The sequence below is a fragment of the Penicillium verhagenii genome, assembly GCF_028828195.1.
Source record: "Penicillium verhagenii strain IBT 33310 chromosome Unknown utg000003l_segment0_segment0, whole genome shotgun sequence".
In the NCBI taxonomy this organism is placed as follows: Eukaryota; Fungi; Ascomycota; class Eurotiomycetes; order Eurotiales; family Aspergillaceae; genus Penicillium; species Penicillium verhagenii.
The window spans coordinates 272,275-284,987 of NW_026643167.1; the positions used below are offsets into that span (position 1 = coordinate 272,275).

Consider the following 12,713-nt stretch of genomic DNA (forward strand, 5'->3'; position numbering starts at 1 on the left):
GAAGCGAACATGCCTTGGAGTTTTCCAATCATGGTTTGGAAATGGGCTATACAGGTCTTTACTGACAAGCCAATGGAAAATCTTTACTTTGATGTTCCACCAGGAATCCGCCGAGCATTGTACATGAATATAAATCAATTCGACCGTGTACTTGCCTACAAGCGGGGAGACATGTGATTAGACTCACATCCTGAAAACAAGAGTAGGGGATCATGCTTTTGAAGCAGCACAGTGTTCCGCTACCAGAGCCGCCAGTCTCCAAAACTCCATCGCCGTTCTCTCGGTAGTCTCTTCGGAAAGTTTTCCAGCGAGCCATCTAAGCGCAATAGCTCCCAAAGACTTGTTTTGCTCCGCGAAGGCCACTGGTGCCTGCAATGTGATCTGTGACAGGGTGTTTGGGTCCGTTCCCAGCTTCTGCAAGGGCAGATCTGCACTCAGAAGCATGCGGGAGAGGTGACGGGAGCCACAGTGAATGAGTTGGCACGCTCGTTTCAATTTGGACCCGTTTCTCTTCTTCAAACACCCAAGTCTGGTCCAGATAGGGGCCATGTCTGCTGGTCTCTCTTTTGGTGAGATCAGGCCCTTTTGTTCGGCGTCTCTCTGCTTTTGGGCGAGTTCTTGTCTGGCAAGCAGTTTCCATCGTAGATCCTGCTGAGCCATCCTGTGATCCGAAGAGCGAAGGTGGCGAGGGCTGGACCTGTTAATTATCGTACGACCGGGCAGGAGTGACTGCTCGGTATCATCTCCAAGAGTGTTGCAAGGCAAGCAGGGCTTGTTGTATAGCATCAAGAAGAGGACGACCAACATGCAGATGGGCAATTCATCGGGCTGGGGAGTTCGGTTCTCGGGCGACTTTCTTCTTGGAAATGTCACTGCGGGCTCTGAATACTTAGATAAAGGCATGGCCGTTCCTAATGACAAGATTTGATGCTTGAGACGTAGACTGACGATAGGCGGTGCAGGTGCTTGTGCAGTAGGGAGGGACGGAATCCTTAAATATCGTTGCTGGGGATCAAGATATTCGTCCAACGTATGTTATATGAGCGGATTACAAGTATACCTCACCAATTCCTCTCATAATGACTTAGCGCAGTTTTTAACTCTGACTTCATAATGTGATAACTCAAGAAGCGAACTTAACTTCTCTGATGTATTATAAACAAAATATAGCCCCGGATATACAATATCGATGTGAATGAGGCGATGATAAAGATGTCCTTGATTGGAATATGACAAATTGGAGCTGCATTATCGGATTTTATGATGCTATATTCTAACTATGACTCTCAATTTGTTCGTCAATCCTGCGGTACAGCCAAGACAAATCTACATAGCGGTTTAGAAGATGTGCATAGTTTTCTTGCTTAGCTTTGAGTCAATACAGCGCATATCCTAAGAGTCAGCGGAAAAATGTGAAATACCAGCAACATTGGAAGAGACTGTGGGAGTCTGCCTGACAAACGGATCATCCGTCGATACTGGCCCACGGCGCATTGTTGATCCCTGCACGCTTCTGTGGAATAGCCGAAGAATGAGCCGGTGCAAACGAACCATGCCGATGAAAATAATAGTTCCCCCAGCTACACTTCCAAGTACCAACGCTACACCCCGTTGGGAAAGTCGTCTTGAAAACTCAGTTCCATCCATGATGGCGCCATGTGGTTCAGGGGCCGGGGTTATCGCAGTGCTTGACGGGCCTGGGGTCCAATTTCCTGTCTCCGTGTATGTATGTGGCAGCGTCGATGCTGAAACCTGCCCTTCAGGCTCAGTGGTCATAAATATTTTGCCACTGTTAGCCTCACTGGAGGGTCTTGTGTGCGATGGCGAACGTTGGATGGTGAAGTTACTGAAACCTCCACCGTTCTTGGCTTCCGTGGGCTCGTCATATCGGGTAGAAGCTCCGGTGCTCATATGCTCCGAACCAGCCGTAGAGATTCTGAAAATAGCGCGAGACGTTGGGACTGGCCAGACCTCCGCGGCTTCTTGGTTGGTATGTACAGTTGCAAAAGAGATGTCCTTATTAGCAGTGTCCAAGGGCCATGAGGCAGAGCCATTCGTTGCAGCAGTATGGTTTGATGAATCAGTAAGACCACCGCTAAAGCCACTGCCTGCCTCCCGTGTTGTACGAATGACTGTAACATCTGCCAAGGCCATGGTAGAACTGTCTCCTATTGGAACCTCCGCCCCCGCCAAGCTCTCCACATAGTCAAGCGAAGCATGTAAAAGCTGTGTAGTGATACCCGAGGGCATTTTTTCTATCGTGGTCGGTATAGGGTATGGCTCAAAAACAGGCAAGGTGCTCGGATGTGATGCATCTTCGGGCAATGTGATATCTCGAGTGATATCGACTATGACGGCTGTCGGCTGACGGGTGTCGACGGATGCGTTGTATTTGATGGAGCTCTTCATACAAGTGTCAGCAAGCATATTTGAGTGAAGGGCCTGCCGGGGTACAAACGATATAGGAACACATGTACGAGTTGGTGGTCTGAAAGTAGGGAAGTGGGGATAGCATCTTAGCAAGTGTTCTGTTTGTACAGAATTTGTGGAAACGGATTTCTTGTTAATACTGAACCCCGGTTCTGGATTCTGAGCACAATGATTTCAGTAGGGTAGCGGAGCCAAAGACCGTGAATTTGCAAAAAATGATGCTCTAAAGCTGCGCAAATGACTAAAGTATGCTGGTGCTCCACATATCCGTTTGGAAAGTGGATCAGATTCTTGCATCCAGCACCTTTAATTTCTGCGGTCGCGGATTATGGCTGGTTGGGCTTCACAACCTGGTGGTGATCGTTGAGCAGGCCTTTTTTGCGTCCGCCCCTATCCCCAACCCCCATCACATACAAAGAGCGCGACACCTGGCGTCAATGATTTCTGCGATCTACTCGATCTCAAACCCAACCCACCAATGGCTCAACCTTTGAGTCGTGTCAAGCGAGAGCAACTCCGAAAACGTCGAAATAACCTATTGCGGCGCCATAATGAGTTTTGGCTTTTGTACGGGATGAAGACATGGCTTATCATGGAACAGCCAGATGGGCAGATTTTTACCTACCATTCGCATCCTCACGTTCCTCCGCCCTCACGAGAGGTTATTGTAAGACTCGATAGTCCATAAGATCACAGGTAATTGAGTACTGATGGTTTAAAGAAAAAACGCTCCCTTGTGAACAAAACACCGCGTGATTATGATTCTCAGGCCTCTGCCCAGCCTGTCGAGACGAAGTCTCCAGTGATCTCCTCGCCGATCCGACAGGATGATATTTGGGAGATACTGGCGGAGCATCTCAAGCGCAATCGACCTACAAATCGGCAGTACCATGGCAATCTTTAGCTAAATACGAAATTCGACGACCCCCGCGGCTGGCAACTCTTGATGGAACAAAATGATCTGATTACTCATTACACAGTTTCTGTTGCTATAACGCCATTTCTTGAAGTTGTTTTTCTACAATACAAAATCTAACTATTGCTATTTTTTCTCATCTTCCATTTCCGTCTAACCTCTCCAGTACGGGAGGTCCCCGTCATATGATGCCCGGTTGCTCGAAAACAATATTAAAATATTATTCTACGGGTCAATCAAATGTCCTCGATGATGGCGGTGATATCTACCATGGTTTGCACTTGGGTCGAGATAGACTATCCATCCATATCAGAATCTTTGAACTGGAAACGGGGACGTAATACATACTCAAAAATTGATCATTTTTCTCTCCGTCGTGTTCTGTATCGTAGGCAAGAAGAAGGGAATTAATCTACACCTTTCAGTCAAAGACCACGTTTGAATTAGATAGCCATGGTGCAAAGACTTACTTTTCGCTCCGTGGTTGTCTCTTCTGAAATGGAAACCGGCAATCGAAGTGGTCTAGACACCTGATATTGGGTCAGCATGAACTTGGCAGGTGAGCAAAACACAACATACGACTGGAGTTGCTACCAAGAAGCTGATGATGAAGATGCCCAAGGCGATCATAGTGGCAAGCTGGACCTAGCCTGGCATTAGTAGCTGTAAAGATATTCTGCGCCGGCATTAAATACCCTGCTGATAGGATTAGAACTCACGGAAGAGTATACTTGAAGCCTAGCCCTGTAAGAAAAGTAACTGCCGCAATAAATTGATATTGCGATCATTTGAGTTGAAAAGAATGCTTTACAATGGCTGGCAACACACCCTCATGTTTGTCCATCTGCAGAAAACCGTCAGAGTAGCTTTTTTGCTGCACGCAGACACCACGTACTTATATGGATGTTTGGTAGGTCTTATCTGGCTGTATTTCATTGTTGGTCTTTATCAAACCAGCTACACCATTGCCGGGAAGGCCTTGACAATCTGGATGGCTGTCTTGAAAAAAGTAGAAATGTTGCCTGAAGGGTCTCCAGTGACGGAGGGTAAGTGTGCACATGTTCCATGTCAAGATTAATACTGACATCTTTGCCTTTGGAACAGATGCTCAGGAATTATCAGGCTCACTACCCAGCATTCCAAAATCTTCTATCCCATTTCCCGCACAACATGTGATTCTGCAAGCTCTTCAACGCCACCTTGAAGGTCACATCTTTCAGTTTGTTCAAAAATGGCTCTTGGCCGAATCTCATGCCATAGGATGGACGTGTGCGGAGGCAGTCGAGTTGCATAAGATTTTTGGATTCTTGACCGACTATAATCAGAAATTAGAGGCCCAACCTTGCAGTCCGCCTGCACACTCGATTCAAAGGTGGAATCGCGTGGTCAGTAGTATCCGCCATGCTTCTGTTCACCGCATCTTAAAAGCCCCAGATGCTTTGCTTCGAATGGTACGATATGCGATCGGCTTCTTGGAAAGCATTGCAGGTGTGAGAAGCTCAAGAAGCCTTCGCCGACTTCATCGCTTCCTGAAGACCATGATTACCAGCTCAGACCGTCTGGCAGCTCAGCTGAGAGATAAGGTGAACATGCAGATCCTGCTGTGTAACGCTCATCCTGAGCAGCTCGGTCGCCGACTGCAGTTATTACCAGAAGCCTTGAGAAGGGTTCTTCAAAACAACGAACAAAGCATGGTGTCTCAGATTCAAGGTTTTCTACAGCTTGAATTTGCATAAAGTTGAGGACAATGAGAGCCCGGCGTGAAAGCCAAAGCCACCCGAGCACGATCTGACGACTTCGCTGGCACCTCGTGGAAGAAGCTACTCGAAAGAATCCAGAATTTGAAGATGTTGACGGGAGCAAAAAGAATACGTATGCATGCAATCTGTAGGAAAGACCGTTTTTCCGTCTGTTACAGTACAACTGGGCTCATGTCAGATATTCCCCTTTCATATCATGAGAAAAATGCTGAGAATCGAAATAGCCTTTATCTCAAACCCACCTAGTGGCTGCATTTTTTGCCGAGGAAATACCACATTGCCGTTTCCATTCTGCTTTTGCTTGCGCCTCCTCCACTCGTGATCTGTCCAGGGCGGTCTTGAGTAAGACAATGGTCCGAATCAAGCGTGGGTCTCCAGCGGGGCTTGCCACGGGATTGAAATGGTACTGCAGAGCTAGATCCTGAGTGGAATCCATGATTGTCGCGACGAGGCGATGAAAATTCTTGAAACAACCGGAGTAGAATTCGTTTTCGCGCTCTTGCTGGCTTCGTTGATGTAGCCATTGTTTCTTCATTGCGCGACGCGAGGTTTTGGGAGATTGCTTCGACACCTTCAGTCGTGACCGCGTAGTTTCCACAGCCATCGTAGATCCTCCCGCCATGGCGATTTGGTGGTCGAGTGAGTTGATTTCCGGGAAAGATTTTTGCAGTGGTGGAGTGACGGCTGTCGTGGCAGTTGGCTTAGTATCCTTGGCTGTGTCAGGGGCCCGACTGTAGATGCTTGAGGTATTGTCACGAAAATGGACCGAGAGGGCTTTGCGGAACGAATTCATGGTGTCAACTGTGAATATAGTGACACGGCATGATTTGGTCTCTCGAGATACGACAGCTACGACAGCTTATATGCTAAACTCAGACCCAAGTCAGGATCGGTCTTCTGAACATCTTCTTCACCCTGATCATCAGGTAGCGTATCCTTGGTTGACTGGTCAGTCCCCCTTTGAAGGAATCGTTTAATAAGCCCCAACAGGCAGCGAAGCTAAACACATCATTCGATCAACAGTAGATACTTCGCAAAGCGGAACCGACTTCAACGAACAAAACGCGTGGCTCTACATTCCCCTGGATAATAATAATATGGCAGTATAGGGCGCAATAGGTTTACGCTCAAGTTCTTTACATACTGGCCTGTTCACAGGAGATTGTATTCTAAAAACATCGCTGTGAGTCAAGACCGAAAGAACTAACGACCTGATGACGTATTAAGCCTCTTTAGGAGACACTAACGCAATGCGAGTGAAACCCCCCGGTCCCAACATCACAGCCGCCTTCGCTTCTGCCGCGACGAAGGTTCCAGGAACCGAATCGTCCTTTTCACCCCATAAGCACAGTAGCAATGCCTCACGGGTGGCCATGATGGCGTTTGGTGGTCCGCGCGGCCAAAATGAGCAAACGCCTGCTGCGCATCGAGGAATTCCTCTGCGGACTTTGGGAATCCACCAATTTTTTCACAACAACTACCATTGACGATGTTGATGGAGAAACGCTCTTCCAGGCTGGCAATGTGAAAGGCGACGCGTTTCCTATAATACCCACAGGAATTGCAGCAGTCATGTAGGTCTACATCCCCCAGGACTTGATCCCGACCAGCTTGAAACTTTGCACCAGGGATTTCAATCGAGATACGCGCGAGAATTTCGCCAACCCCCGGCCGTGAGCACAGGATAGACCCTTCGCAGTGGAATCCGACCGGTCCAGGAACGGGAGTCGCGTCGAATTCGAAGAAAAACATTGCCGACGCGAGCACCATCCTCACCAGCTCATCTGGAACGAGAATCTTCATCTCAGATAACTCTTGCAACGCGCTGATGTCGTCTAGCTCGGGGAGCGGAGCGGGGATGGCCTGATCGAGGCGAAGAACATCCGGTTTTGACCCGTGCGGCAGGTAATTCAGTGCTTCAGAAAACCCCTGTTGTCCGTCCATGGAGGGCGAGGACATTGTGGCGCGGAAGAGCCGCGGGAGAGCACCGTCCCAGGCCTTGTGTCGCAAGCCATGATCGAGAGCAGGCGCGGTGAACCCGGTGCCCACCGACAAGAGAAGATCATGTCGTTTCGCACGCGGCCAAATGATGCCAGACTCCCTCAACGCAATGGCAAGCGGGTTGTTCGCGCGTACCCCGCCATCCTGAAAAGAGCCGAAGCCGGGCAGACGTCCTGGCTGGAAATAGCTTCCAAAAGTTAGCCGTCATGGTTCATCGAATCTGGGAGCGTACTTACAAGGGCGCTGCGACACTGCACTCGGCTCTGGTGAAAGGGATTACTGTCAGCTACTTCGGCTGTGGCCTAAAACTGCGGGGACTGAACGCAGAACTCACATGTCGCACAGAAAAGGATTCTCTTGTTCGTCATCGGGCGCTAAAAATTGGTAGGCGGAGTTTCCACGGCGCGGGCCCGTGCCTCGGTAATTTGCCAGCACACAGGCCTTGCCGTCGGACGTGCGACTGACCACGACGGCAATCCGACATCCAGCCGGGTTGGCCGTATTCACGTCGAATAGACGGCGGTCTAGGCCTACCACCTCCCTGAAAGTCTGCGATAGTCCCTGCGAATTATAGAGGCTACTGGGGATCAAGTTGAACGCAGAAGCCAACCATCGAACGAATCGCGGCACCGGGCCCCGTGAGCGACGGAATATTTTTCGCGCCAGGTCTGGGAACGCCTGTACACAATTTTCGACCGAAGAATGGTTCAAAAATATATCAATCGCTGTCAACGCCCCTGCAGATAGCGCTGTTAGCGCAACAATGCAAAGATCACTTGGGGCAAAGGGGTACATACCAACACTCGTTCCAAGACACAGGTCGGGGAGAGACGCGATCGGCAGGCCAATGCGTTTCTCCAGCGCTTGCAGAAGGCCCAGTTGGATCAGGCCGCGGACGCCCCCACCGTCAAGACTGAGGATCACCGGGTGCTTAGTAGGGGGTAATTGGCGTATACTGACGAGGAAAGGCTCACCGCACACGGGGCATTCAGTGAGGTCCCAATGATACTCGCCACTAGAACTCGACTTGCCAAAGATCACAACACAGGTGTCACAGAGTGCGTGCTTGCATGGCATCATGTGTTCGGGAGGCCGACACAAGCACACCAAGCAGGTCGTGGTGGATTGAAGGCCGCCCCATCGGCAAAAGAACCGATGCAGTACATTTTTTCGAACGATCGCAGATGTGTTGTTGGTGTCCAATTGCAGGAATTGCTGACTGAAATACGATAAAATACCGTCGGAGTGACCGTCAGAGGCACCGTTCTGCGAGATCTCGACACAATGCTTCTCATACAATGCGGCAAAGACGATGGGCGGGGAGAAACCTACACGTGTCAGTGTGGGCATTCAAACGAGGTGGTGATCTTACCGTGCATTCCAGGGGGGTACGCATGCATCAGGAAGGCCGAGGCCACAAAGACATGCATCTCGTCCTCGGCGCAGCCAGAGTACATGACGGTATGGGCACCCTCTCGGAGGAAGCGACCCATCGACTTGTCATCGGGATAGCCTCTCCGGGCTTCGATCAAGAGATCAAAGCGTGGTGCGTTCAGGGATCGTTTGTAGCTTTGGATGTAAGACTTCCAGAAGGCAGCTAGATGAGATGCTGAGATACGACGACAGGTGGACTCTTGCTGATCCCGAATAGCGGACAGCTGCTCCACGATGAGAGTTCGAAGAGGTTCGAATGCGACCGTTTCGGAGAGGCCGCATCTTGGACGCAGATCCAGGACGACGGTCTCCCCAGTCTCAGCAAATGCTTCGAAATCGGCGAATTGCCGCGCTGATGTAGGATGCGAATCATCTTGCTTGGTCAAGACGATGACTATCCGCATGGATGTGGAGACAGGCTGGCCGCCAATCGCAAGCTGTCGACGTGGCTGCTGCAGCAGATTTCGGGCAGACTGTAAGTCGGATTTGGAGTCGATGAACAGGCACAAAATTTGGGTCCATGGCAGGATGAGTTGGGCTTTCACTTCTTGGTGTAGTTTTGCCGGTGAACAGACACTCTCGGCATCTGGAATCGCGTATCGCCGGTGTCGATGGCTAGCATGATGTGTGGACCATCGTGAGTCGCCTTGGCTTTTTTCGGAAAGCAGGCTACTCTCGGCAAAAAGGACGGGGGTTTCAGTATGACCGGATCTCCCACACAGGTGAAGACGGATCCAACCCGCAGGACCTTTGCGAGTGACATTGTTGTGGGGTATAAGAGCTCGCAGGGCTTTCAAGCGATTCGAGCTTCCAGCAAAGTAGACCAAACTTGGGCTTTGGCGTTTCGGAGATGGCATTCCCTGCACCAGCTCCTCCAGACGACTGGTATCGACCAAAGTCCAGGCTCCATCCTCATTGACAAGATCAAGCCACGCTGCCATGGGGCTGTCTGATTTTTGAACACAGAATGAGATCAAGGTGGGTTTTATACCAGCCAGGTCGGACATATCATCATAAGTAATACTGCGGCGGACGTGCCGCTTGCATTTTAAATTGATGGCTTGCAATCTGGGCCACCAAGAGTCTGAGGTTGGGCTTAAAATAAACGTTGTCGTTTAGGGAGGGAGCAGTTATCTGCACATCTGAAGGGCAGTGGATTAGATGCACATCAGGCGACTTCATTTCCAACTAGCTGGGTTTTTGAGGCGATGGCCGGCTATCTTTGTGAACCGTGTGTCAACACAACAGCTTCTTTACTGGCCAAGACTGTCAAATTATCAACCGACGACTTGTCAGAACCACATTTTGGTCAAAGAACGCATAGTTGCTTGTGTACACAACAATCGGCGGGCTCGAAACCCCCGTCCGAGATATATGTGATGGTAGTCGATGACAGCTGGCGTATGCGTCTTTGTGTTCTAACAATTGACTCATCTATTATGACTAGTGGGTCGCCATTATGTTACGCGTGAAGTCCAGGAGTGAGGGCAAGATTTTTAGGGAAGGTTGATCGGTAGACACTGGGCTTTGATGTCGAGGCTTTTACTTACAGTCTGAGAAAGTAATAGTATGAAATCAATGCAGCGGAGGTAGGAGAGCATATTGCCAATGGACTTAAATGTCTGAGATCTATTCCCAGAAATTGGTAGAATGATTATAAATCGACTGGTGGATGCAAGAATAACACAGAGTGGCCGTTCACATTTCTTATGGCGAACAAGCCGACGGCCCCACATGGCAACATTACATCACCATTGGTTACTCCCATCCCCAACCTCTCGAAGGACTTACAACCATGTCAAAGGTGGGGACTCGGAGATCACTACTATCTCAAGCTTGAGAAGAAAGTTGAATTATAAATTAAATACTTTGAAGAACCTAGACTGTCCATCTTTACTTCGATCTCCTTTGGGCGCTATATGAACGTTGCGGAACGGAAGACTGCATGAAATTATATCAGAGCTAGAATAACAGAAATTTCAAGGAAACAAGACTGCGCTATTACATACTTTAATTACCTAACTGGCTCGCCAAAGTATCTTTTTCCTGATTTTTTTTTCTGTTTCCACACTGCTTTTCTTTCTGTTTTTGTTTTTGTTCTCCTTTTTCATCCTTTAACGAGGCAGATCAATGAAAGCAGAGCGTAATTCGGACGTGCTTGTTACCTATCAGCAATCAAAGATCCTCCTCCTTACTATCGGGCCTATCCAAATCCCTGACCACGATTTCGGTGTTCTGATACATCGTCGCCTTGTAGATTTTATAAAGAGCCAAGGCTTTCACTTCCTGAATCTGCCTCTCAGAGGGATCCATGTTCACCCATTTTTCGCTTCCTTGTTCCTTAATAAATTCCGCCCAGCTGATTTCGAGAATGGGAGGCTGGCTCTCATGTCCGGGTGTATCCCGATTGTTCCTTCCATTCGATGTAGTGGTATATGGCAATTTTGACGAGGCAGCAGGATCGACGCTTTCCGTGTCCTCAACAAGACTGACTAGATTTGACCTGGTACCTACCACGTCATTTCGCCGCGACGAAGGACGGGCACTGTGACCATCATCAGCCGGAGAAGAAACCCTGATTTTAGGGGTCTCCCAGCGCGAAGTGGCCCTCCGAGGGGTGGCTCTCCGTTGCCGAAGCCGCATCACAGAGTCGTTCAATGGACATGGCGTGGTGGAGCGACTGCAGTTTTCGCCTTGAGGTTGCTTTTGGGCCCAGGCCACGTAGTCCCTCTCCTGGGCATCCCAAACTTCTTTAACCTTTTCGTTCCCTCCCCCTGGCCCATGGCATAACCGAGCGGCACTGCCTTTTGGAATCCACGAATGTCCCTGCGAATCTTCATTTATCTTTGTAATGTTGCACAAGTCCAAGTCATCGTCGTCCAAACCCCTCCATTCGACTCTCAACCACGAGCATGGGCTACGTGTAGAATCTTGCGCAACATTGTCTTGGATTGCGGCTCCAGAGAAGCAGACGACATTTCCCCTCCCATACCGTTTTTTCCATTTTCCATTAACATAATCTGCGATATCGGTAACTCGGAAGTGACTGTCGGAGATGTTGGCAGTGATACCGTTGGTGTATCCGTGTCTCCATTTGAATGTGAATTTGGCATAGGCGGTTGGACCTTCTTGCACAATCACGAAGTTCGAATTACTCAAAGTACCCCATCCATCCACAACTTCATTGGGATCAGGAGATGAACTTTGTGTAATGCGACCTTTGTTCTTTTTCATAGGCGGATCGAGAATAGCCAAACGTCTAAGCCCCCCAGCTAGGCTACCGATACTCTGCTCGCGCGATGATCGCACGTCAGAATGGTTTGGATCATTTTGTATATCCAATGAGCCGTTTTGCGTGGGTTCTCGCTGGTCGTCGACATTGCGGTTTGCGCCAAAATTTGTCATCTCAATCTCATTACCTTCATCACCCTCTATCGATCGGATGGGCTTATCAGGGTGCGGTGTTGAATTGTCGTCCACAGTGACATTCTGTTGCGTCTGGTCTGAGTTGCTTTCGTCGGAATACGACTTCGTGCTCATACTTGGATTCGCATCGGACATGATTGCTTGTCGACGTGCACTTTCCAATTTCGGTGAAGACAGAGAAGTGTTCCCTGCCACCTTTCTGAGCTTATCAATGCTGTCTGGCTTTGAGCCCGACGTTTTGGAAACACCATTGGATGGCATAATGACAGGTCAGAGGAATGGTTGCTCTGAGCTAGACTGACATGTTCAGTGGGAGCTATTTATGCTTTTCTGGCCTTACCAACGATCATGGTGTACGCCATGACCGTCCATGTGTACAGAAAAGTAATGAGTCTCCCATCATTTTCAGGATACTGAGTTTTCCTGCTCTAGGGGATCAGAATTTTGATCTCGTGACGTTGAGATGCCATCAAGATGGAACAAGGAAGAAGAATGAAACACATTGACCCCAGCAATCAATTTCGGGGTGCACCAACATCATGTTCTTGAGAATAAATCACAAAATAATGGTACCGGGCGTGTGACCATGACCCGCACAAGTAAGCGACCCAGAAACCAGATGTATCGTCTCAAATAACTGAGTATGCATCGGATTTATGGCCAAATCTAGTGCTAGCCGTAGGTAGAACATGCTAGCAGCTAGTTCTGCATTTCATGCGTGCTCGTTATTTCGCTACAATTCGTTT

At 49.1% G+C, this 12,713-nt stretch overlaps 7 protein-coding genes across 7 annotated transcripts; 2 read left to right on the forward strand and 5 right to left on the reverse strand.

Moving 5' to 3' along the window:
- Nucleotides 1-210: 210 nt before the first annotated feature.
- Nucleotides 211-660, reverse strand: N7466_001505 (uncharacterized protein; the record flags this gene model as incomplete). Its single annotated transcript, XM_057160903.1, has 1 exon — nucleotides 211-660. The coding sequence occupies one exon, from the start codon at nucleotides 658-660 to the stop codon at nucleotides 211-213; it is 450 nt and encodes a 149-aa protein (XP_057024188.1).
- Nucleotides 661-1,392: 732 nt separating this feature from the next.
- N7466_001506 (uncharacterized protein) lies at nucleotides 1,393-2,427 on the reverse strand (the record flags this gene model as incomplete). The annotated part of the gene is made up of 1 exon (XM_057160904.1): nucleotides 1,393-2,427. The coding sequence occupies one exon, from the start codon at nucleotides 2,425-2,427 to the stop codon at nucleotides 1,393-1,395; it is 1,035 nt and encodes a 344-aa protein (XP_057024189.1).
- Nucleotides 2,428-2,908: 481 nt separating this feature from the next.
- N7466_001507 (uncharacterized protein) lies at nucleotides 2,909-3,334 on the forward strand (the record flags this gene model as incomplete). Its single annotated transcript, XM_057160905.1, has 2 exons — nucleotides 2,909-3,097; nucleotides 3,152-3,334. 2 exons carry the CDS (start codon nucleotides 2,909-2,911, stop codon nucleotides 3,332-3,334), a joined length of 372 nt encoding a protein of 123 aa, XP_057024190.1.
- A 1,027-nt stretch (nucleotides 3,335-4,361) lies between these two features.
- On the forward strand, nucleotides 4,362-5,082 carry N7466_001508 (uncharacterized protein; the record flags this gene model as incomplete). Its single annotated transcript, XM_057160906.1, has 2 exons — nucleotides 4,362-4,392; nucleotides 4,451-5,082. The coding sequence occupies 2 exons, from the start codon at nucleotides 4,362-4,364 to the stop codon at nucleotides 5,080-5,082; spliced, it is 663 nt and encodes a 220-aa protein (XP_057024191.1).
- A 256-nt stretch (nucleotides 5,083-5,338) lies between these two features.
- On the reverse strand, nucleotides 5,339-5,899 carry N7466_001509 (uncharacterized protein; the record flags this gene model as incomplete). The annotated part of the gene is made up of 1 exon (XM_057160907.1): nucleotides 5,339-5,899. One exon carries the CDS (start codon nucleotides 5,897-5,899, stop codon nucleotides 5,339-5,341), a length of 561 nt encoding a protein of 186 aa, XP_057024192.1.
- Nucleotides 5,900-6,384: 485 nt separating this feature from the next.
- Nucleotides 6,385-9,482, reverse strand: N7466_001510 (patatin-like phospholipase family protein; the record flags this gene model as incomplete). The annotated part of the gene is made up of 5 exons (XM_057160908.1): nucleotides 6,385-7,294; nucleotides 7,344-7,370; nucleotides 7,442-7,844; nucleotides 7,905-8,435; nucleotides 8,480-9,482. The coding sequence occupies 5 exons, from the start codon at nucleotides 9,480-9,482 to the stop codon at nucleotides 6,385-6,387; spliced, it is 2,874 nt and encodes a 957-aa protein (XP_057024193.1).
- A 1,234-nt stretch (nucleotides 9,483-10,716) lies between these two features.
- N7466_001511 (uncharacterized protein) lies at nucleotides 10,717-12,228 on the reverse strand (the record flags this gene model as incomplete). The annotated part of the gene is made up of 1 exon (XM_057160909.1): nucleotides 10,717-12,228. The coding sequence occupies one exon, from the start codon at nucleotides 12,226-12,228 to the stop codon at nucleotides 10,717-10,719; it is 1,512 nt and encodes a 503-aa protein (XP_057024194.1).
- Between the last annotated feature and the right edge of the window lie 485 nt (nucleotides 12,229-12,713).